At 41.2% G+C, this 23,872-nt stretch overlaps 1 protein-coding gene across 1 annotated transcript; it reads left to right on the forward strand.

Moving 5' to 3' along the window:
- Nucleotides 1-6,668: 6,668 nt before the first annotated feature.
- On the forward strand, nt 6,669-21,866 carry ANKRD46 (ankyrin repeat domain 46). Its single transcript, XM_072329957.1, has 5 exons — nt 6,669-6,808; nt 8,140-8,246; nt 14,381-14,723; nt 16,009-16,167; nt 19,811-21,866. Exons 3-5 carry the CDS (start codon nt 14,413-14,415, stop codon nt 20,025-20,027), a joined length of 687 nt encoding a protein of 228 aa, XP_072186058.1. The 5' UTR covers nt 6,669-6,808; nt 8,140-8,246; nt 14,381-14,412; the 3' UTR covers nt 20,028-21,866.
- The last annotated feature ends 2,006 nt before the right edge of the window (nt 21,867-23,872 follow it).

The following is a 23,872-nucleotide window of genomic DNA, read 5'->3' on the forward strand; positions in this document are numbered from 1 at the left end:
AAGCTGTAAATTGAGGCTGCGAGTTGCTTTATTCATAGAATGTGAAGAGTCTTTTGTGCTCTCAGTGGTCTCTTTTTTCCCCATGTGAATGAGGCTGGATCCAAGCATGGGATGTGCATAGGCTGTGGCCAGACCAGGGAAGTGAACATTGTCTCTGCTGTTGACTGGAGTGAAGCTGGGCATTGCAACCACTCTGCGTCAACTTGACAAGCCACTTAGCTTTCTATTCAGTCTTCTCATCTACATAAAGTTATTAATACTCCTCTGAACATCTTTGAGATGAAGATCCAGCAGTAAAGTCAGGCTTACTCAGCAGGGCAGGAAGATTACTGTCTGTGCTTGTTTTATTTATCATTCCCCTCTCTCTGCCTATGAAAGGTATTGCTGAGTGCACAGAATCCCTGGCTTTCACAGTCTCAAATGCATCCTGGTATAACACATTCTGTATGCTGCTCTAGTGCAATCAGAGGTGGTTTTCTTTTCCTTTGGATTCCGATATAATTAGATACACATGAAAACAGAAAATACTTTAAATTGTTTACATTTTTATATATCTTTGATGTCCTCCACAAACACATCAAGTCCAAATGAACCCCCAGTCCACTGCCAACACATCACTTACCTGTTAGAAGTCATGTTTGTGTTCTGCTGAACTGTGATATTTACAAACGTTTACATTGTTGGGCCTTTAGACACAATGAAGGGAGAAAAGTGCCCAGGAAAGCAGTAACTGAAAAGTTACATGCTTTCCTTCCTATTTATCTGTTAGAGTGCTGTTGTCTGGTCTTCCATTCAAGAGAAGTACTGGTCTTGGAGGTTTATATCCGTATATATTTTAAGTGCAGAAGTATCTACCATGCTTAGCTTTGTTTTGAGGGAAGGATGTTCTGTAAGAGCATAAGTGAAGGGAATAGAGATACTCTGTCAGTAATAGAGCTACTTCATTTAGACTCAGAAGTGAGGAAGATAACTAACCCATCACCTTATTTTACTCCCAGAATTTGTCTGTGAAGTTCTTCTCCAGAAGCACTCTGCTAACCAGCACGTTAGCTCTCACTGACATAGGAGAAGAGCCGAGATATCACACTACATTTCACTAAATATCTTTTTTTCCACCACTGGGAATACGAAACAAAAATGGGAAGAACTCAAACTTCCTTATGTGAGTCTTCAGGGCATGAAAGAGCTGCACTGTAAGCTTGGAATCAGAAAGCGGCAAGGAAGAAGCTTAAGAGAAACTAGCAAGATCCATGACAACTGCTATAAACAGTGCTGGAGGACAAATCCTCTGAATAACTTAGTTACAAAGTCTTTCAGTCTGAGCAACTTGTCATCTTCTGAGTCCTACCTGTCATTGCAATTCACTGCTTGCTGTGATTCTGAATGTTTTAGGTTTTATCGCTACAGTATTCCTGAAGCATCCTTTACTGCAGCAAGGTATTTATTCTCTCACTTTCAGAACATGAGAGATGCTTTTCCTGCTACTTCACTCCTAATTCTTATAACTGCACGATGCAATGACCACGAATGGGAATACTCATACAAAATAATACAAAAGGGAATTTTGAATTCCAAATTGCAAACTGCAGCTCAGTTTGGGCAGATATTACTCATTTTCTAACGTGCTCGCTTCTATTTAGCAATAAGCAAAATACCTGAGGCGATTGCTTGAGCATCTTCCTCTTTCATTTCCTCTCACCTTGGTCTCCTCCCCAGTTTCACTGACAGAACTGCGAGGGGAGACAAAATGAGCTGGACTGGAGAGATAACTGAAGCTAAAAATTAGTTGTTGACCAATTCTTTTTGGATTTGCTGGGCTGTCTTCATCCCGGGCTGGCTCCCCAACCTCTCTCGATGCACAGCGAACAGTTGATCTGACTTGTGGGCGAGGATAAACCCTGGGGACAGGGAGTCTGGTGCCAAAGTTCTGTTTGTCAGGCAGTGCCCTGAGGGTGCCGTTAGTTTAGCTGAGCCACTTCAATGGCTCATTGCTGTGGTTGTGGTCTGTTCTACTCCTCCCCACAATTAAAAGGTAAAAAGCTAATTGGTTTTAGCAAGCTAAAAGAGTTGAACTGTCTGCATCAGATGAGTGTGTAGAGCAAGATCGGAGTTTGAGAGCAGAAATGAAAGAACAGAACCATGTCTTTTGGTGGCAGTGAGCAAAGTTACTTAGTCTGAAGCTAAGAAGAAACCTGTGTTGTTTTTTTTTTATGGTGCTTATAACTTGTCTCATTTAAATCTACTGGGTGAGAGCTTGGCCTTCACAAAGTCTTCTGGATCCTTATAATCTGTTTCTTTTTCCTTATAATCTAGAGAATCTAGCAAACTAGTGAAAGCATTATGTGGTTCTTTGCTATGGCAATGTGAGTGAGTGGATACATCTCCATCTAACACCACTTCAAAGCATAAATAGAAACCAAACAGCAGTCCTGGGAGATTGGTGTGCTGTAGGAGTTGTATTGTCAGTCCCATGAGAGTACTACAGCAGCGCCAGCACTACAGCAGTGCCAGCCGTGGAGCCCACAATAACTGCTTCTGCTAAGATGTCCTGTCCCAAGCTAGCTGTTGGTGCTCAGATAATGGACTATTTAACTTGCTTTGCTGTTAATTTGAGCTTGTTCCTGCAGCAGTTATGCTGTAGTTGATACCAGAGATGGATCAAGGTTAGCCCTTGTGTGTTATCATGACAGTAGATGCTCTAAGAGTCTTACCAACTTTTATATGGATAAGCCCTGACTTAGAATCGTAGAATCATAGAACCCTTAGAGTTGGAAGGGATATTTAAAGGTCACCTAATCCAACTCCCCTACAATGAACAGGCTAGACCAGGTTGCCCAGGGCCTGATCCAGCCTCACCTTCAAAGTCTGCAGGGATGGGGGCATCCACCACATCTCTGGACAACCTGCTCCAGTGCCTCACCACCCTCACTGTATAAGACTTTTTCCTTATATCCAAAGTGATACAAAACTATCCAAAGTTACTTGTTTGAGGAGGAGAATTTTAAACTGTGATTATTGGGTTTGGTACTACCAAAATCAAAGCGGAGAGCTTGGCTGCCTTGACTTCAGTTTTACCATTCAACCACAACATGTAAAGAATGAACATAGTGCATATTTGAAAGGCAGAATTCTTTTGTTGTTGCATTTCATGTTGTTGTTCTGTTTGTTTTCTGATGATCTTAGCAAATAATAGGAACTTCCTGGGTTGTGCTCCCATCTTAGTTAGCTGAAAAATCAAAGAGCTATACTTAGAAACTTATCTTTGTATTTTATCATTACTTTTTTATCTTGACTGGAAAAAATATATGGATCCTACTCTCAAAATGCTGCTGATGGACTGTAGAGCCTCAATGGATTTGCTATGCATGCAGGTAAAGCTGAAAGGTCTCCAGAATTCTGAAACCTAAATTCTGCACAGATTGCTTCCTCTTTAAAGTTCTTGAAATGTTTTGTGTGATACATTAATAGCAAATATGTTCATAAAGGGCTCTTGTTCACTTTTTTTGTCACTGTTTTCTACGTGAGGGTATAGCTACTGATTCATTTGTATTTATTTATTTCTTTTTAGCGAACTTGTATAACATTTCTTTTTTGTGCACGGAAAAAAAAGTTGCACAAAAAAGACACACTTGGGCATCCAATTCATTTTCTAGTCTCTGTGTATAAACAGTCTTCTGTTATATACTGTGTTATACACTTGAATTCTGAGCTGTAGGTATGTCAGGTTGTAGTAGCTTTGGGAACTATTAACGTTGGAGGAAAGAACAGCATAGAGCAAACTAGTCCCAACATCAGAACAGCGGCTAGGGGAGAAAAGCTGCTTTCATCTGTCTTTTCTTGTGCATGTGAAAAAGAATGCATTTTCTAGTATGTTGACTATTTCTGCAATTAACATATGTAAAAATCTTTTCAGGCCGTCCAGGAAGTAGAAAGTAACTTGATTAAGCCAGCAGAAGGGCAGATGCAAGACCCTGAGTTCCTACAAAAAGCATACAAGCAAAGCAAATATAAAATGATATATTAAAAAGGTAATATGGTATCTTATGAACAATATAAACAGACTAAAAGAGTGAATTTTGCAGCAATGATGCCAGAGGTTGTGACTGAAATCACAGCATAGTTTTGTGGACTGGTTTGAGCTGCAGGCCCAGGTCTCCTATTTCCTGGTTAGATATTGATCTACCAAATAGAAAAGGAGGTTCCTATCTCTACTATCATTTTAAAATATCCCAAAGCAATAACTCGGATCCCAAGTGTTAGCAAGAATTCTGACTGTGAAGCATAGCCTTCCTCTTGCCAGAGCTAGTTGTTCTGGTTTGGCATAAGTTTAGGAACTGAAAATGAAATTCAAACGGCTGGGATAGTCACTCCCAGTATAACCTACTGGCTAGTTATATTTCTTCCCCTCACCATGGTTGATAAACATTCAGAAGACCCAGCTCATCATATTCAGGTCCAAAACAAACAAACAAACAAAAAACCCTCACCTTTATAAGTCAAGACTGATTGCTCTATTGTCTGAATCAAGCATGGCCATATTGGAGCAGAGAAAGAGGATTAGGAATCTGACATATTTTCTTTATAACCCATTTCTTTTCCAATCAGTGGATTCCGAGTGCTTCTACGGTGAATAATTTTAGTTCTCTCTTTCTGGTGCAGTTCTTGGAGAAGATTTGAGAAGCACAGTTCTATGGATATGTATGGCTCTATTCCTGTGTTTGTGACCATCCAGAAGCAGGCTGCTCAGTTGACATCTATGTCGGCAATAAGGAGATTAACTGCTGCATGAAACTGCCTACTGATCAAACCACAGAGGTCAGCTTTGGAATTAACACCTTGAGAAGCTGACAAGTTGATTCTTTGTAAGTATTTCACTGAGTTTGTTTCCGGAATTACCCTTTCTGCAGGAAAACTAAGATTGTCAGGCAATGGCAGGTCTGGGGAGAGGAGATTATGTTTCAACCCACTTCCACCTGCCCATAATCCCCTCCAGATCCATCTTGGAACAAACTTCCATGGTGACCTTTACAACAACTAAAAAGTAAAATAAAATAATAAAATCTAGTCTTTTTTTTCTCCTTTTCCTTCACTGGTGTTCCATATCACACTTTCCCTACCCCTGTTCATTCCTGTTGAAGTGGTAGTTGGCAGAACATCTTGTGTGGCAGCAAAAGAACTGCTCTAACCAATTTTACTCCTGAAAGGGCCTTCTCTCCCTTCCTCTCACTTACTCCTCTTCACCAGGAGAATTTTTCTGATACAGATCTTCAGCTGTTTTACTTATATTCTGTATAAAATGAACCTGATGGGCTAATTCTGATTTGGCTGATTGCCTTTATGCTGTTTCTTCTCTTCAGTGTTTTTGTTCAGGCTGCCGCAAAGGATGGTGAAGACAACACTCCAGTGTTCAGATTTGATTACAGTGATTCAGGCACATGGGAGTGGATAGTTTTATACACGAAACAGGTTAGTTTGTAGTGCTTTCAGGAAAGGATCGGAGTAAAATGTAATTTATAGCCATAGGGGATCTTCAAAAGTGATTAGTCCATCTCCAGCCAAGTGCAGCAGATATGCTTTCAAGCAGGTTAGCCTAGGGACTGTTACCTAAGGAAACATATTTGAGTTTCTTTATTTTCTATGGCAAGAGAAATGACTAACTCTCAGCAGAGAGCTTGGATGTGCCATTTACTTACTGGACTCAGTATCCAGCAGATTAATTAGCTGGTTGGGCATATCTAAGGCCAAAGGCTCTTATCCTTTACAACAAATCCTGCTGTTCAAATATGCCATACTAACTCAATTTGTAAAGAAAATGGTGACCTCCTAGAACCACGCTGACCAGCCAGCAATGAGGCAAAGAACAACAGGTTATTTCATAGCTTAAAAGTATAAACAAAGTAGAAGGAAAGAACAACCACTTTTGGGTAAGTATTGATCTTCTCCGTTCTGTGCTTATTTGTAATGGAAGCTCAGTATATCTTTAATTACGAAAGCAAATGCTCATTTAATATTCAGATGTTGATACTACTTGGGTAGCTTTAATTATCAACAAAATTATGAGGAAAGGGTAAATACATCATTTCTTACATTGTTTCTATTGGATTTCATTGAACGCTTGTTTGCTCAGCATATTTTGAGTACCTGGGGAGCATTTAAGCTTACTGTAAGTTAAACTGAGACTACTTAGGAGAATGAGATGCCTGAATGTGTGAAAATGCAGCACCCAACAGGAACAGGTGAGTAAGAAATTGTCTCTATTTAGAGACTGTACAGCAAAGAGCACAAAGCTGCTGGCTAACAACCCGTTTATAAGCTAAATGTGACTAATGTGTGTGGTGGGTTTTCTTGCCCTTTTCTTGGAAGTGCTCTTCACTCACACTTAGTTAACTTAGCAACGTTAAAGTTCTTAAGGCTTCCCGTTCCTATCCCTGTCTCTGCAATGTGCTTGAAGAATGTATCCTTGCACATTTTCATGTCAGGGTGCTTCAGGATATTCATTTTACATCTATACATCGAAGTGTTGTGCTGCAAGATGCTTGGAGAGGCCTGCAAGAAAAGCCTGTGCCCTAAATTCTCCCAGAACAACAGTCATTTTCAGCCGTAGCCCCGGCGGCCTTCACCGCGCGGCCTCCGCCCGCCAGGGGGCGCTCGCGGCCTCTCCGCCGCCTCTCTGCTCCTCCGTGCGCGCCGAGGAGCGGCCGAAGCCGGGCAGGGAGCGCGGCGCTGCGCTTTGGGGTCGGAGGTCGCGTCCGTCGGGCTGAGGAAGGAGTGGCGGCTGTCGGTGTGTCCGTGTGGGGCAGCAGGAACGGTAGGCCTCACGAGAGCCAGGCGGGGAGGGCGGCCTGCCTGACTGCAGGCCGCAGGGCAGCTCTGCGGTGCCGTGGTGGCACCGCGGGGGAACGGAGCGCTGAGGTGGGCACTGCCGGGCGGGTGCGGAGGCCTCGGCGGGAGTCGGCGGAACGGCCCTGCTCTGCTGCCCGACCTTGGTGCGGGAGGGAGAGCCGAAGGTGTGTGTAAATGGTGCTCCAAGGTAAAGCAGAGCTTTTGTCAGCTGCCGCACGGAGTTGTTCCTGTGCTGAGAAGATAGGGATAGCACCGGGAGGAAGGAGAGTGAGGAAGTAACTAGAGACAAACGGTGGGAAAATCGTTGAGCCTGGGAATAAAGGGAGAGCATAACACGAGTTACTGAAAGGGCTGTCTTTAAAACAGACTTACAGTCTACTTTATAAAGAAGTTGATGTGGGAAAACCGCATTGGGTAGTTTCAAGATATTTAACTGTGTTAGCCAACACAGTGTTAGCCGTTCCCAACTGAGTGGATGGAAGGGAACAGATACATACACCAAGGGGTGCTCGGGGCGAGCTGGGAGGTGAAGGGTCTGTGCTGATATTTGGCCTCATCAGCGTTGCTGAATGGACGCCTCTCCTGCTGCCTGTTGAAACAGCGAGCTGAACACTATAAAGAGAATAAACTCAGCTTAAGAGTGCTGTTGATACATGAATAATTTAATGTAGATGTTAAGGTTAATAGCATGTGAATATAATATTTCTAGCCACTGGAGCACTGATGTTCGGAAGCGGCCTTCCCAAAGGTCAAGGAGGAACAAGAACTCAACGTATGTTTTTAAGTGGAAGTGGCTTGTACATAAGAGTAATTGCTTTTGCTTGCTGCAGCAGGGACCTAAGCTTGGTGTTATCTGTAGAACTTAGATCTTTTTTTCCTTTTTTGATCAATTTGCAAAATAATTAACGAGAACTTGCTGAATGTACTCTTTAAAATAAAAATATTTATAGTAATGTTCGCACGCTGCCTAGTAGAATTGGTGACAGATAGAAAATGACACTGGCTAATTGTTTTCTTTTTGGGTTGAAAGGAAGGTATTAGACAGTAAACTGAGATGAGTTGACTGAAGCAAGGTATGTGTACATAGCACATAGTTGCAGAGGAACGCCAGCTTGCCTTTGCAAGGGGGAACTTTAAAAGCCGTGTCAAACCTGCACTTAGGGGTAGGTTTCTTCTTAGCAGGTTTTGGTATTCCACATTTAGGGCTTCCTTATCAGCAAGAGAGGGGGATCTCAAGAAGTGCCTGAAGTTGTATGCATTCATGATCCATCTGTCCCAATTTCTGTTCTTGTGCAGTTTATTTCTGAATGCACGTGGCCTTGAAGTCCTCATCTGCAGCCTGGGGACGTGTGACACCCAGTCAACCACAGAGTGAACTGCTAGTGGCTCTGCTGAGGATTCAGGTATGTTGGAATAGTGAGGGTTCTTTTCTCTTTCAGTGAGTCTGCTGGTTGCCTCATTCATGATCTCACTTGTGCTCTGCTTCCAGAGACTCCAGTTAATGTGGGCATAGTGTATTTTGGAGGGCATCTGTTCATATGCATATTATGAAATACAAGATCCCTGGTGTGTTCAGCTTTCTCTGAAGACCGCCCATAATCACGCTGTCAGTGTAGATGACAGGCTGACAGGTGTGTTTGAGTGCATGCGTTTGTGGCACCAAACTTTAGTTATTGGTAATTATTTTATATTGTGATGCTGCTGTGGCATAAGTCAAAAGGTCAGATTCTGAAACACACAGGTTTGTTATGGTTTGCTTTACTATTTAGTGATGATACTAAGAATGTGTAGTACTGAAGAGTTCAATTTTGTTTGGGTTTGCTGCAGCATTTAAAGGAGATGTCCACTAAGTACATTGGACCAAAGTTTGGCTCTGATCTCCTGCAGTACCTCACAGAAACCTGTGCTGTAGGACTTGGTCATTATCAGTAGAGTGCAGGAAGGAAGGGCTGCTTGAAAGTGTACTGTAAAAATACAAACTAAAACCTGAAGCTAAGGGTACAGAGCTGTAGTAACACCAGCCTTGCCAGCAGGCAAATCTTTCACATCCAGGTAATGTAGCTACATCAGTAGAATTTCACATCGTAAACTTAAAAGATAAAATCTGTTGGCGTGTGTAGATGGCACATTGTTCAGCATGCTCATGACCTCTTACGGCATCAGATCAGCATAATGGGTTGGGGATAGAGAAATGGCAGCATGTTTTGTGAGAGGCTCCCGATTTATTGTTTTCCCATGGGTGGTCCTGAACACTTGGCCTTTCATCTTTGCTAGAGAAGTGCAGAGAGAGGTGTACACCTGTGCTTTCTGTGCCTGCTTTTGTTTGGGACTGGTTCTACCTGAAGCTGGGTACCTTTTTAGAAGTATGCAACCTTTTAAGCCTTATCAGCTTCCACTAAGGATTATGAACTAGCATTGTAGATTTAGGTGATGTGACTTAAAAGGCTTTCTTGGATTTTCAGGAAGCATTTAATTCCCTGGTAGAGGCTTTTAAGGATCTCAGTCATGGTACAAAGAAGCTTTCTCACATGCAGATAAAATTGAGGTGAAAAATTAGAAAGAGGGCAAAAATGAATTGCCAAACTGAGGAAGGGAACTGGATAGCAACATATAATACAATGACACAGGGAATTCAGTGTAGCTGAATAATGTGGTATGATTTAGTTAGGGTAAAAAGAATCCTGAGCCTCTATGAAATTTTGGGCTAAGTTATCTTGAGGCAGAATTTTTACCAGCATCAGTGGTCTTTTGTTTCTACGTTCAGCAGAATATAACTGCTGTTGATTAACAGCAATTGAGCTGTCTCTCTCCCACATTTCATAGTTATAGTTTCAAAGCCATTTAACTCCCTTCCAACCATTGTCTATTAAATTCTTGGTCGGTTCCAGCCTCTGTGCAGATCAGGTGCCAGAGGGTGGCCTCCCTGCCGTTCCTTAGGATTGCCAGTTATCCTTGAGCTTGGAGCCTGCTGTTCTGCCCACCTCCAGGCCCTTCAGACACAAACTTATGCAGATGCTGGCACTGCAGGTTTGTCTGTATGGATGAAATGTTGTACTCTGAGCATTCTGAAGTAGCCATTACTGAAAAACAACGTCAGCAGATATTCATTAGAAATGCAGCCTGAATAGTGTAACCGTTCCATCTCACCGTAACGTATAACACGGTCCAGCATGGCTCAATTGATTCTTTAAAATCACAGTGTGTGATAGAGATTTCAAATCTTTGGAAGCTGTGACTATATCATTTATCTGTACTGCTTTGATAAACTGATTTCCTGCGTGAAAATGAAAATTCAGAGCACAGATGTCTGTATCCAGAGCCACAGCAAGAGTTCTGCAGCTGATGTCATTGCTTGGCTTAGCAGCCTGTGGGTTCTGTGATTTTTCTTCTGAGGAAATAAGGAAACAGCATAAAAGCTAGAAAAGCCAGTCTGTGTGGATCCAGGGTTATCCATCACGCTGCATACTTCAGTCAGTCCACGTGGTGGCAGCATTCTTCTAGATACAAGTAGTGCTCGTACTGTGAACGGTGTATTGCTCAGTTGGGGTTGCCTTCTTTTCCAGAAGACTGCTGCAAGATCTGCAGCACATTGAAACACGGGCCCTTCAGTAGGAATGGAACTGATTCTCAGGTTTGTTTTAAAAAGCAAACAAAGAACCAAGCTGTAATGAGCTTCTGGGTTTGTATGTTAGCACCCAGCTCTTCCTCAGCTGAACCAAAGAAGAATTTGAATAAAGGTTTGTGAAGAAGTTGATGAATCACTCACACTGGTCATAATAAATAGCTGTCTATAAAAGCAAGTGTACCCAAACTGATATCGTTGATAAAGGAACTACTGAAGTTACTTTACTTGTTCATGTGGGCCAGCTGTGGGGCTTAAAGCTACAGCCCATCTGTTCTAACTGCTGCAAATTGCCTTTCTACCTGAGTAGGTCTTTTGCAGAAGATGATAAATTGAGCAAGCTTCAGAAACACTTAGACGCATGTTTGGTAGAAATGCACTGGAACATGCAGTGCCACTGACTTGCCACTTAAGTCTAGAAAGGATAAAAATGTCCGTGAATCTGCTTATCAACAAAGGTATTGAAAAATAATGATCTCTTTCCTGTCGTTCACTTATTTTTGTGTATATAAATACGCAGCAAATGCACTGTATCATCTAGGGAAGCATTCTGCAGCCCTGAATTGACATTTCAGGTCTTGTTTGTTTTCTGTCTTTTAGCAGTGACATGGAGCAATGAGCAGAGCTCTCTCTATTGCCGTTATATGCTAACCCATACCCAGTGTGTATGCACTACACAGAATGCCACTGTGTGTAAAGCAGGCATAGTGCTGTACTGAATCAGGTGTGCTGCTTTTTGCGGCAGATCCATAATAGTAGAGAAATAGAACTCTCATTCAGTTGGACTGAAGAGCTAAGAGATCTTAGGAAAGATAAGGAGCTCTCAGTGTAAATTGTAGATAATGGCGGTCTTGCCTAAGCAAAGGCTGCAGCTGAACTTACAGTTGAAGCAAAATACTCAAGCTGGAACATTTTCCATTCATTTAAAAGCTGGAGAGGAAGAGCTCAGCAAGCCACTGCCACCGAAGTCCTCTAAAAAGATCTTACAGGAAGTTGTTCACCATGAGCAAGTTGTCAGATGTCACGTAATGTAAGACACAATGTGTTTGCTGAGGCTGGGTGAGGAAGATGTTATTTGTCCTTGATGTCACACTTCCATTTACTGTCAGTGGCAGTTTCTCTGCTGATCACTTCCCTGACATGTAAATTCTAGGTGTGTTTGTCTTAATACTGAGCAACATCAACTGTTGTGCCAATTGACATTGTGCCATTATTCTGAAGCGACAATTACTTCAGATTTTCTGGATGTTCTTGGACACAGTGTTGTTTGCAGAACTGGGAAGTCATGTAGCAGTGGCTGGGTGATTAATTACAACTCATCAAGTCCATTCATATTTTTGTGGTGGAGAGCTGTCTCAAACAATGTAGCTCCTTCTTCTGGAGTGCTTTGGTAACTGTTGAACCTAATGAGGCAAAACAATGCACTTGAGGTAACATAAAACCATCCACAGTTGGTGCAAATTGAGTAGGTTCAGCAGTAAGAAGACTTGCATTTGGTTTTGCCTCTTGAATTACTCAGGTTAACCCCTGGCTTCTGCCTCCACAGGTTGGAGAGTGCTGCGTGGTGGCTCAGTGTGTGATGCTGAGGTACGGCTGTGCACGGCGCAGCAGCAGACTGACTGCTAACAAGTAACAGTAAATTATTCTGACATCATCACTAAGCATAAGCATTCCTTCGGGAAACAGCTCAGTCCTCATCATGTGCTGAGCCACGTGTTGCTGGAGAAGTGGCTAACAGCAAAATTGTAGGCATTATTATTAAGAATATCCTGTGCTCACTCAATATCAGTGTTGTATAAACTTAGGGAATATGTGTTCTTACAGTATGCTTTTCTAGTAGAGTTCTCGCTTGAGAGAATGCCTTTGAATTTACTTTTTTTCCTCAGGGCCAATTTCCTGTCTCAGGACCAAGTTTTTAGCAGTTTTCTTTTTATGGAAGGATAATGTAGAAGGTAGATTCTCAGAAGATAGCAGTGCAATTTTAGAAGCAGTCACTTACTGAACCAAATCAATGGAACTCGAGCAGCGGTGATGTGTAGATATTCAGAACGGTTGTTTTGCAGTACTTCAGTGTCTGCTTGCTCACTAATGCAAGTCCCTTTGTGACATGAGTGCATAAGGGGAGGTGTGCCAGCTTCCACATAGGTTCAGCCTTGTTTTCGGATTCACTTTCAGAAGCAATTTAAAGAGAATCACGCTTTGGTTGTTTTTTGAAGTCTACTTAATTAGATCTTCACAGCAGGATTATTTTTTTGTTACTATTCTCTCCGACTGTGAAATACTGAGATTTCACTTCAGTCATCTGCTCTTCAGCGTTGAGTTCTTAAATATCGTGGTAATAATAAAATCTGAAGGGAAATATTTTCAGTTGCACTTCCTGGTCCCCGTGAATCCTTGTGCTTCCTTTCCTAAGAAGCGGTGAGGGTATTTCTGGTGTTATTATTAGCTTCTGTTTAATCACCGTTGTGTGTGAAGTGACAGGAAATTCTGGAGGGCTTTACCAGACCTACACATCTGGTATGAAAATATAAACATGAGCTTAATTTAGCAGAGCGTACCGTGCTGTTTCTCAAATAGCCTATTTTTCTTCCAGTATAATATTCTGTTGTTGATATATGTTAGGCCTTTTTTTATGGAAGAGGTTTAAGCACTCAAATACTATGTTGTAGGCAAGCCACGATCATTTGATCATGTCCAAGTAGAGTTTTGTGCTGTTGATATGCTGTTAACATGCTGATAATTTGAGGTTTCTGTGTTATTTATGGTCTTGCATTAGGGAAGATTTAGTGCAGAAAGGGAAGGTGACAGCCACACCATGCAGAAATTGGGCCTGACGTTTTTCTGAGCAGGGATTGCACTCGCAGAGTTTGAAGCATTCTGTACTCATTTATTATTTGGGTGCAAAGTGGGCAAGAAAATTGAAATTGCCGTCAGCTGGCGGTCCTGGCTTTGCACCCCCCAAGGTTTTGTAACAGACTCACTGAAAATGTAAGCATGATGTCCTCCTTGCTTTCCATTTAAGGTTTTAAGAAATCTGCTAGTGCCTTAAACGACTCTAACCTTACAAGAAATGTTTGATGCTGTATCAATGAACTTGCTTTTTGCTACTGGAAGTAACTGTGGGAAAGTGTGTTTGAGTCAGAGATATACCAACACATGCTTAAAAACGTCCTTGGAGCCCAGCAGAATGTCCTCTGTCTCAAATCATTCCTTGTACAGATAGCAGCACATAGCAGTTATTCCCATCGCTTTCACTTCTGTGGCCAAGATAGGGAAAAAAGTTGTGCATTCCTGCACAGGGAAGCTGGCTGTTGTTGGAACACGTAGCAGAGTTTGTCCAAATAGGAAATGCAAAGGAGAGAAGTTTAACCTAATAACCTCAACAGTCCCAATACTGCTAATCAAACCAGTGCGTAAACGTTAGATATAGCCCTGTGTTTTGCTTTGATCTTGAGTGTGGTGGGGGAAAAATATGGGGAAAAGCTATATAATACAGACTTCATATTTCGTTTGTTTTCTTGAGAGTTTAAAATTGAATTCTTTGGCTACTGGCCACATTTCCATTCTCGTAGCTGAGTGGGTGCACTAATGTAGAAGAGTACCTTGTATAGATGAGAGAATTGAAGCCTGCATATAGCAGTCTTACAAGGGGTTTGTAGAGTTAACCGGGACACAGCTACACCTTATCCCAAAATGCAGACCTTGATCAAGAGAGAGAGATGCTGTTTCACATGAAACGTCAGTTTCCATTCAGACTTTATCTGCTTTTTTTCTTCTTCATGAAGCATAAATCCACACTGAAGTATATCTTCCTGATGCAGCAAAGGAATTAATCCTTCATCTAATATGAATCTGAAGGGACTAGATTTTGTACTTGCTTGGCTTCAACGGCACTTTTCCCACCTTTTCTTGCAGGTTTGTCGTCTATTCCAGAGGCAGTCAGAACCATGTCCTACGTTTTTGTAAACGATTCTTCCCAGACAAACGTGCCGCTGCTGCAGGCTTGCATTGATGGAGATTTTAACTATTCCAAACGCCTGTTAGAGAGTGGTTTTGACCCAAATATTCGTGACAGCCGGGGTCGAACCGGCCTTCATCTTGCTGCTGCCAGAGGAAATGTAGACATCTGTCAACTCTTGCACAAATTTGGTGCTGACCTTCTAGCCACTGATTATCAAGGTAATACAGCCCTTCACCTGTGTGGGCATGTGGATACCATCCAGTTCCTTGTTTCTAATGGACTTAAAATTGATATCTGGTAAGTTGCTTTTTCTGGTTGGCTTTTTGTTGTTAACAGCACGTGTTTTGTATTGTATTAGTGTTCGTCTCAGGAACATTTAATACAAATCTGCTGTTGCTGAGACAGTGTATTTAGTGCAGTTCAACTTTGTACAATATCACTTAATAAAAGAAGAAAAAAGAAAAAGACAGGAAAACAATAAGAGGCCGGTTCTGCTGATCAAGAGCAACAAGCAAAGCAAATAAAAATAGCAGCCGCTGGTGTGGGCTGCTGTATCTAATTCTGCCTCTGCGATGACACTGCTATCCTGGTTTGGCCAGACAGCTAGGTGTGGGTGGTTGGCACCAAAGAAGAAAATCACATTGACTGCTTAAAAAGGATTTTTTCCACCACAGTGCTTTTGTGTTAATTGTTGCGCTGTATAAGACAAAGGAAATACAGTATATGTGTGTGTCAGTTCATTCCCATACTCCTTTGGTGACAATGCTTCTTTTCAGTATTTTCCCACTCCCTCAAAGTCTGACTCACTCCTTCTTTTAAATATTGTATATTCTTTCCCTCTGGCTTCCAGCAGCTGTCAGATGCCAGTGCTCAGATGCAGGCTCTCAAGCTGCAAATAACTAGCTATTTCATTGCAGTAACTGACTTATTTTGTTTGTGGAACTTTCTGCACTGTAACAATGCATGCAAAATATTTCAAGCTTCAGAATGTTTTTGTTTTGTATCTGTTCCCTTTTCACTTGTCCCCCACTGATGCTTTCATCCCAGCAAAAGGAGCTACTGGCAGGCCAGATTCTTCAAGGCCTGTAGTTTCTTTTTCTTACTTCAAGCAACTCTGGTGAGAATCCCTAATCTGAAGGCAGCTTCAGTCCTATCTGGTATTACTTTATAAGTAGCAGAGGGACCGTCTGTATTTTATTTCATTTTTCCCCAATGTCCTCATACCCATGTGGAAAAAAAGGGACTATGAAGAAACAGATTGCACAACTTCTTGAAACCATGCTTAACCTCAAACACTGCCGTAAATCTACTCTTTTTTATTGCAACACCTGGAGGTTCCAATTAAATTAAAACACTAGAAATTATGATTTTGTTTTTGGGGAAAAGGAGCTGTGCTGTTTCAAGCCTAAATACACTGGTATTCTTCTGTAGTCATTTATGGTATCACTTTTATAGACAGGACTTGCTTACAGTCCTGTATAAGAAAATAGTTCTGAGCACTAAGTTTTACATTGTGTGTTATGCGAAGTTGTCTTGTATCAAATTTCTTTTCTTCTCCTGTCCTTTTGTGGCATTATTTTAGCAATCACCAAGGCGCAACGCCGCTTGTTCTTGCAAAACGGAGGGGTGTAAATAAAGATGTGATCAGACTGCTGGAATCTTTGGAGGAGCAAGAGGTGAAAGGATTTAACAGAGGAGCCCACTCAAAGCTGGAAACAATGCAAACTGCTGAAAGCGAAAGGTATTCACAAAACAAAAAAGAGCTGCTGGGAGAAATAGTTATGTATATGGAAAAATTGTCTTTGTTAGTACCTGTTTATTGCTTTTAGATTGTTATAATTTGGCTTGCTTCTTTGTTCCTCAAGACGGAAAGTGTCAGGTTTGGCCTGATACTGCCTGACCAAATCCAAGTTAAGTTTTAGAATGTGAAAAAGTCTCTCAATAGATCAAATGTAAGGAAAAGAAAGAAATCTAATTGAGATTCTCATTTTAAAGTTGTAGTTTTTAAAAAATGTAAATAACAACTCATTTTCTGCTACAATCTCAAACAATAAGCATTGTACCCTTTATCACCCAAAGAGAATAAGGGGGGAAGTGAGAAATGCCAGTAGCACTCACTCACCTACCACACTTCAGATGGCTTGTCTCTATGAGGAAAGGGTAACAGGTTTTTCATCTGTCTGAACTTGAATAAAGGCTTTGATACGGTGCTGTTTATGCAATGTCTATTGGTAGCAGTTTTGGAAAAGATGGAGAGTGAATGAGTTGTGCGGTGGACAAACAGGTGCTTAAAAGGGAGCTGGTGATTGCAGGAAAACAGCTCACAGTTTCAGAGAACCTGCTGGGTTAGAGGGAAGATAGCAGTTCCTAAAGGTCTGGTTCTGGGACTGGGCATACCTAACACTTTCATCAGTGATTCTGACACAGAAAGAAGGATCTTACTGATGCTAAGAAGTGGGATGCAGGCAGCTCAGAGGATAGTTAGGGTGCCATAAGAAAAAAGCTGGCAAGGGAAAAGAAATTGGAGCCCACTGATCAGAGAAACTTTTTAAGCCCTGAGATACAAAATTGAATATTACTGTCAAAAGCGTTGGTATAAAATATTGGATTTTCTGCCTGTTATCTTTCTGACTTAGTAAATGTTACTGGAAGTTGTTTGGTCTGTATGTTATTTGTCTGACTTTATGTGTCCAAATCTCAGTCACATCTAAATGACCATTTTTGATTTGATAGTGTCTCTTTAATGAGCATAGCTTCCTTTCTGTTACTTGACCTTCATAAATGTTACATTGTTTGGTTTGGCAAGGAAGTCGGCAGTTCTCCTTGGGGAGAGGCACAGACATATAAACAGTGCCTTTACCCAGCTTGTTTGTGAGCGTATTTAACATGTCTGAAATATATTATATTTAGAGTAACAAATAACAGATGCCTGCGGCAGTAAAAGCAAGTGAGCTTGTATGCTGTTTGCTTTGTAAATAAATAATGTCTTTGTAACAGTTGGCTTTTCAGATTGCCACAGTTTCACTCCTCCCACTTTGTATTTTTTTCTTCAAAATTTAGATGAATTTTGCTTAGATGAATGACTTCTGTCCTCTTCTCTCCCTCCTCCTTACATTATCTACCAACCTACTGAAAAATAATGGTTACTTTTTGTGCAAACCACAACCTTCACTTTTGAGCAACAGTCACTGATTTCAGGCTTCTCTGGTTGTTTTGCAAATGGTTGCTGCTGGTCTGGAAGCAGAGGCCAAAACTTAGTTCCCAGATCAAATTTCTACTCTCTTGCTTTGTCAGGAGGCAGAGCTCACCTCTGTCTATCAGCACAGGTGACCTCTGCGCTGTCTGTTGTGACTGACAGTTATGCCCACAAATCCAGCCAGAGGTGAACTTCCATATTATGCTGAAACAGAAAAGAACATCCACCTGGGCTGTGTGGCATGTGCTCTTCTGTAGGATGCTTTGCTGCAATGCTGTTCTCACACAGAGGGTGGTGACGCACTGGAACAGGTTGCCCAAGGAGGCTGTGGATGTCCCATTCGTGGAGGCATTCAAGGCCAGGCTGGATGAGGCTCTGAGCAGCCTGGTCCGGTGGTTGGCGACCCTGCCTATTGCAGGGGGGTTGAAACTGGATGATCATTGTGGTCCTTTTCAACCCAGGCCATTCTATGATTCTGTGACTATTGCTTAAGCAGATGTAATTTGTCATAAGAAAAAAATGTCTTGAATACCATATCTTTGAGTTGGGTTGCTACATAAAATATCAACAACGTTTTCTGTGTCCCCTTTTCTATTTAATGAGCAAGCATGTGATTTTTTCACTTGAATCACATTGCAGCTTTATTTAATCTCTGTGTGGTTATGTATTAACTAGTCCATACTTAGCGAGTAGTTATGTCTTACGCCAGTGGCTGTCTTCTAATAATGTCTTTGTTTTGCTTAGGAAATCATGAGCAAGGAGGATGACTAAATCCTGTAGCTATGGGCAAACTATGGTAGCTTTACAGCAAACTAAATACCCTAGAAGCAAAAAAGGCAAGCTGTTTAATATGCAGTTTCTGAAAGTTTCTGCTCATCACACGGAGATGCTTCAGTAAGCTATGGGAGTTGAGGTTAATTATTCTTCTGTGGCTGCACTACCTCAGAAGAAAGAAAAACATATGAATAGTGTGAAATTTTTCCATGGCGTAATCTTGGAAGAGCAATTAATAAATGAGACTTTTATCTCCAACAGCACAACTGGTGAACGGTAGCATTTCTACAATTAGTTTTGATTTGGAAATTACTTTTCCATGTAAGGCATTCTGTCACTATTGGTGTAAGAGATACGTAGGAATATGGCAAGTGAAAGCAATTAGAGGAAAGGAAGAAGTGTTTTTCTTTTCTGCTTTCTTTCTGCTTTGATTTCACTGCATACGCAGTTTCACTGTTGGCTTTCTGTGCTTGTCAAAGCACAATGCTCTAAACGCCCATGTGTGCAGTTTCACTGGAGCAAGGAGGAGGAGGGCTGTACTGATGACTGGAATAAAATGTAAGTGAAATAAAGAGAAAATTCTTATAGACCAATTGTGAAACCAGCAAAATGGGGAAGATACAAGAAGCCAAGTGGTATTTGAAACAACTCACGTTTTTTCTGAAGATGATTGGTGGCCGAGATGACTGTAGCATTCTAATTCTTCTCATTTTAAAGTGAGAGTCGCAGCCTCTAATTTGTAGCTTGACAATTTAAGGGAGCTTGATGGATCGGGGGTGGAATGTTTAAACCAACATCAGAGCAACTGCTGAGAATCGTGCGGCAAAAAACTCAGCAATACGAACTGGTCTGGAAAATCAGAAAGTTTGGGGTTGATTTGTTTTTTTCCAAATGTAATTTTTTCTGTGGTATTTTTAAGCTAGAGGAGAGGCCTCTCACAAAGAAACACGGAGAGTAATAAAGATCACCACGTAGTTTGGAATCTAAATGGTCATGGTTAGTCGCCATTTCATTTGGCAAAACGTAGTTTTAAGTTGTAATTTCTGGTTCTGTTAACAAGAGCTGTGCCCCTTGAGCTTTCATCTTATGCTCCATTAAATTCACAAAGCCATGCTTAGTAGGAATTACAAGCATTGACTTTCGAAGGCTTCTTAGGTAGCAAGCCTGCCAACTCAGCGCAGCCGTACAGATAGAAGTACTGCTCTCTTTACCCTGGTTAGTAAAATATCCTAAGTTTAGAATGAGGAGTTTTTTCCTGATCTGTTTTGTCTCGATTTAGCAGGGGCAATGCTGTAAATCTGCAGGTGGCTTTAGTTTTAACTTAGAATGTTTTGGTTGCCCTGAGTAGGATTGCTGTCTTACTTAAAGGTGTGTTCTTTTCCTCTGATTTATTTTTAACTTTAATCCTTTGTAGTGCGATGGAAAGCCATTCTCTCCTTAATCCAAACCTACAGCAAGGGGAAGGAGTTCTTTCCAGCTTCCGCACGACGTGGCAAGAGTTTGTGGAAGACCTGGGCTTCTGGAGGGTGCTGCTCCTGATCATCGTCATTGCTCTTCTCTCTCTTGGAATAGCATACTACGTTAGTGGGGTGCTTCCTTTTGTAGAAAATCAGCCCGAGCTGGTGCACTGAAGCAAGTGGAAAGACGTGCGCTGTGCTTTTCCATGTTGTAATCTTATTTTGAGCTCCTTGGAATTTTTCCCTCGGTGCAGACAGTGGCAGCTGTACATACAGTTTGCTTTTTATACCTACTGTTAACCCCTCTGAAAGAGAGATGAATTCATTTGGAGTAAAACACTAAATTCTAAAGCATTCCGAAGCTACCTCTGTCATCTTGACTTGGCAAGATGTGGAGATAATCCTCTCTGCTGATAAAATGTTGTGATTAGAAGAGGCCTTTTATAACGAGTATAACATTCTTGAGCATGAATTGTGTAACTTAGTACACAACCACATTTGATATATATTCCATAAGAAGAGAGGTAAATCTGTTGTTGTATAACATTGTGTGTTTCAGCTGGAAGAAAAAAAGTTTTTAAAGAGTCCTCTACAAATCTGAATAACATATTAATGCATTCTGACAGTACTGGCTCTGTGTTCATAGTTCTTTTAGTGCCTCCCCACAGTTTCTCATCTGCTAGTTTATAAAAAGACTGTACACAGTTCTGATCTTACTACGTCTTCACTGTATAGATCGCTCCTTTATTTATTAGGTTAATATGGTGTTTCTTCCCCAGATAAATTTTATGTTAATATCTGCTTGAAGTGAATTTTGTAGAACTAAAGCTTTTGTAGTGCTTGAGAAGTAAAATAGTTCAGCCCCTGGGGTGAGGAACTTGCCTTTGTGCCGAAATATTACAAAGCAGACCTTTCTTTGCAAGGATGGGTTGAAAGTGATGTAGGTGTTCTGCTTTATACATACCAGTTTTGTAAGGCCATCATCTCTGTGAAGCGAGTCATGAAGGGTAACTTCTTTTCCTCCTCAAGGACTACATGGAACCATGCAATTGTATCATTTTTGTGTTTGTGGAAGGGACTTGATTGATTAGAATTCCTTCCTAGCATTACTTTCCGTTTCAGTTGTTTTCAGACTGCACTTACAGGCTTATGAAGTATTTTCTGAGCATGTGGAATAAAAATAGTTAAAAAGTTAGTATTTAGGAATATGGTATGGAATGATATCCTGTCCCGTTCTGTATGTAAGCTGTGAAATCCTTTGTAAGTAACCCAAAGATATGAATCAGTTACATACTCTTTTCTGAAGGTCAGGGTGATGCCACGCTGCACTTGTAGGTTTTCAAAGAAAGCAGATTTTCTCCTTCCAAGCTGGTTAGATATGCAGCTCACTTAGTTGCATTCAGAACCTCCAAAAAATTGAATTCTGTAATCCTAATGGATATATATATACATACATATATATATATATATATTTACTACTCCAGAATTGTCGCTAAATAACATCAAACATTTATAAGATTATAAATTGCTGTAAGTATTGCTAGAAGTACTTACATCCCTCTGTTCTGCTACCGTGCATGTTCTCCTTTCTTGTTTATGCGTTTGAGTGAAGAGGGTTATTGTCTTTGTTTTGGTGTGTGACAAGGGCTTCACTAAGATGGGGCCCCTTCAAAGTTGCATCTTGATCTCATTTCTTAAGCCGGAGGTTAATGAAACAATACTTTCCTAGCAGTTGCAAAACCACAAAAAGGAAAACGTCATAAAACAAAAGGAAACCACCACCAACAGAACAGCATTTTCTTTGTCTGAATATTTCTATTGCAGCGCATCTGGTAACGAACAGAGAAATGTAAAAGCATCTCTCAATCACAATTACTTTTCTGGATTACTGCATTTCTGTTAATGGTACAGTGTGTCTCGAATAATACTGTTTCAATATATATTCCCTGCGTAATTTGTAATTGTATTCTCAGTATGGGTGAATGCCACAAATAAATACATGTTGTAAATATGGTTTGGTTTATTATTGCATTAGTGCCTTGGAAATGATGTCACCCTGTTTTAGGGATTATTATTTAGCATTGATAGTAAGCATTTCAGAAGCTGGGAGATTCTGCTCCTAAGAAACGGAAGCCATGCTGTTGGCTTAAATGAGGTTTTAAAACACAGATAGTTTCGATTTGCCTGCTTTATTTTCAGTGCTGTTTTTACATTGTGCTGTTTATTACCTAAGATTTCAGGTACTGAAGAAGTCATCTAAAGGCCCTTCGAGATTTAAGACTACCTATAGGACAACCAAGGAAAGCAGGTTTGAGTGTAGTGACTTCTGTCTGAAATATTGACGTGACAGACATCTGACTGAAAGAGAAGTTTGTTCTGTGCACACTTGTGTTGTTAAAAAAGACAGCTGTACCTTTTCTTAACCGTTCAAAGACTCGTTCTAAAGAATGAATTTGCTTTCTAAACACTGGGTTTCAAGGAATACAGTCCTTCTTTCTTGGAGGAACTGAAAGAGGGATTTAACCCACTTCCTCTTGAAGCTCTTGTCATAGTGAGTTTCACTATGGCAGCATAATGACGTTAATCAGTTTAGGTTGTCTGTAGATCAGTAAGTTTTCTTTTGTTATTTATTATTATATCTAGATATCTTGATCTGCAGACTCCATTTTGATGAGCACTTTCCAGATCCAAGACAAATTCTTGTCTTGAGCTTGTTCTGCCTAAGAAGAAGGAAGTGAGAGAGAAAACAATGAAGTGAGGAGGTTCGTATTTGAGTTGGTGATTAAAATCAGTCTTAAGTGATCTGAGAATTATGTCAGAATGCTTTTCTGTCATTCCGTGCTCTTCCCTTTCGACCTTAATCCTGATTGGCGGATCACTTGGGATATGCTTTGTGACATTTCATAAGCGATCCACCGCATTACGGAACTTGGAGCCAGTTGTGAACTACATTTCTCATCTCGGATGTTGGGGCTTTCTAGAAGAATTCAGACGTCATTGCGGAGTTTCCTAACTCGCGGTTCTCTGTGGATGTGGTAAGTGCTGAATTACCCGTGAATCATAAATCTCAACTCTCTATTAATATAAAACTCATTTCTGGAGACAGCAGAGATAATTCTGCCTGTGCACTTGCAGGTGGCAGGATGCATGTGTTGTCTTAAACGTATCTAAGTATTTCAGCTGAGTTAGTGTTGTCTGGCATCTTTCATAGTGCTCTTGCAAGTACTTCAAAGGAAGGACACTTTTGAAATACACGGTATTAGGAAATAAACGCAAGTAGTTGGTAGTTCTTCACTATTCGTTACAGGGGAGTGGAGTGTTCCCAGGGTCACGCTGCCACAGGAAATGAAAATTGGAAATCTCAGATTGACTGCGATTGAGTGGCGTAGTTTGTGCTCTTAGCGAGGCACAATTTGCTCTGATGTCGCAGCTGAAGCAGTTTGCCTGCAGAGCCCTGAAGAAGTCTCTCTGCCATTGGCATTTGTTGTTTGTAAGTCATTAAACAACCACTATTTCCCAATGACTACAGTGAGGCAAAATTGCTAGTTTCCATTACTGACGAGTAGCGGGAAATCTATTGGAAACTGCTGTAAAATGAAAAGCAACAAATGAGAATTGCTGCTGCAGTCAATGTATGAAGTCACTACTGTGACTTCCAGCGACATATTCTTTCTGTTTGGGTTTTTAAGCTGCCTTCCGGATAAAGAAATAATGAGGAGATGCTTGGAACAGGATTGGCTGGTAGAATGGTTTGCAGAAAATAGGAAGGAAATGAATGCAGTGAGCCAAGGCAGCAGCAGGGAGGCAGAGCAGTGTGGTGCCTTTATGAATCACTGCTCAGAGGCCAATCCCAGTGTCTGTAAGAAGTGTGAGTAGCGAGCAGTAGCAACCTCTGAGCAAGGAGAAGGATTTCACCCACTTGCAATTGCGCCGTTTCATAGGGGTGCAACCTGAGCTGGCCCTTCTTGACTTTCAGTGTCTGTAACGCTGCTATTTCAGACAGCAGCGTGTTTGAATGT

This window comes from Excalfactoria chinensis, chromosome 2, assembly GCF_039878825.1.
Source record: "Excalfactoria chinensis isolate bCotChi1 chromosome 2, bCotChi1.hap2, whole genome shotgun sequence".
In the NCBI taxonomy this organism is placed as follows: domain Eukaryota; kingdom Metazoa; phylum Chordata; class Aves; order Galliformes; family Phasianidae; genus Excalfactoria; species Excalfactoria chinensis.

Bases quoted from the DNA above. Each gene is read 5' to 3' on its own strand.
- ANKRD46 (XM_072329957.1), top strand. From the start codon at position 14,413: ATGTCCTACGTTTTTGTAAACGATTCTTCCCAGACAAACGTGCCGCTG. The intron at 14,724-16,008 runs GTAAGTTGCTTT...GCATTATTTTAG, and splicing joins GGACTTAAAATTGATATCTG to CAATCACCAAGGCGCAACGC. The intron at 16,168-19,810 runs GTATTCACAAAA...AATCCTTTGTAG, and splicing joins CAAACTGCTGAAAGCGAAAG to TGCGATGGAAAGCCATTCTC.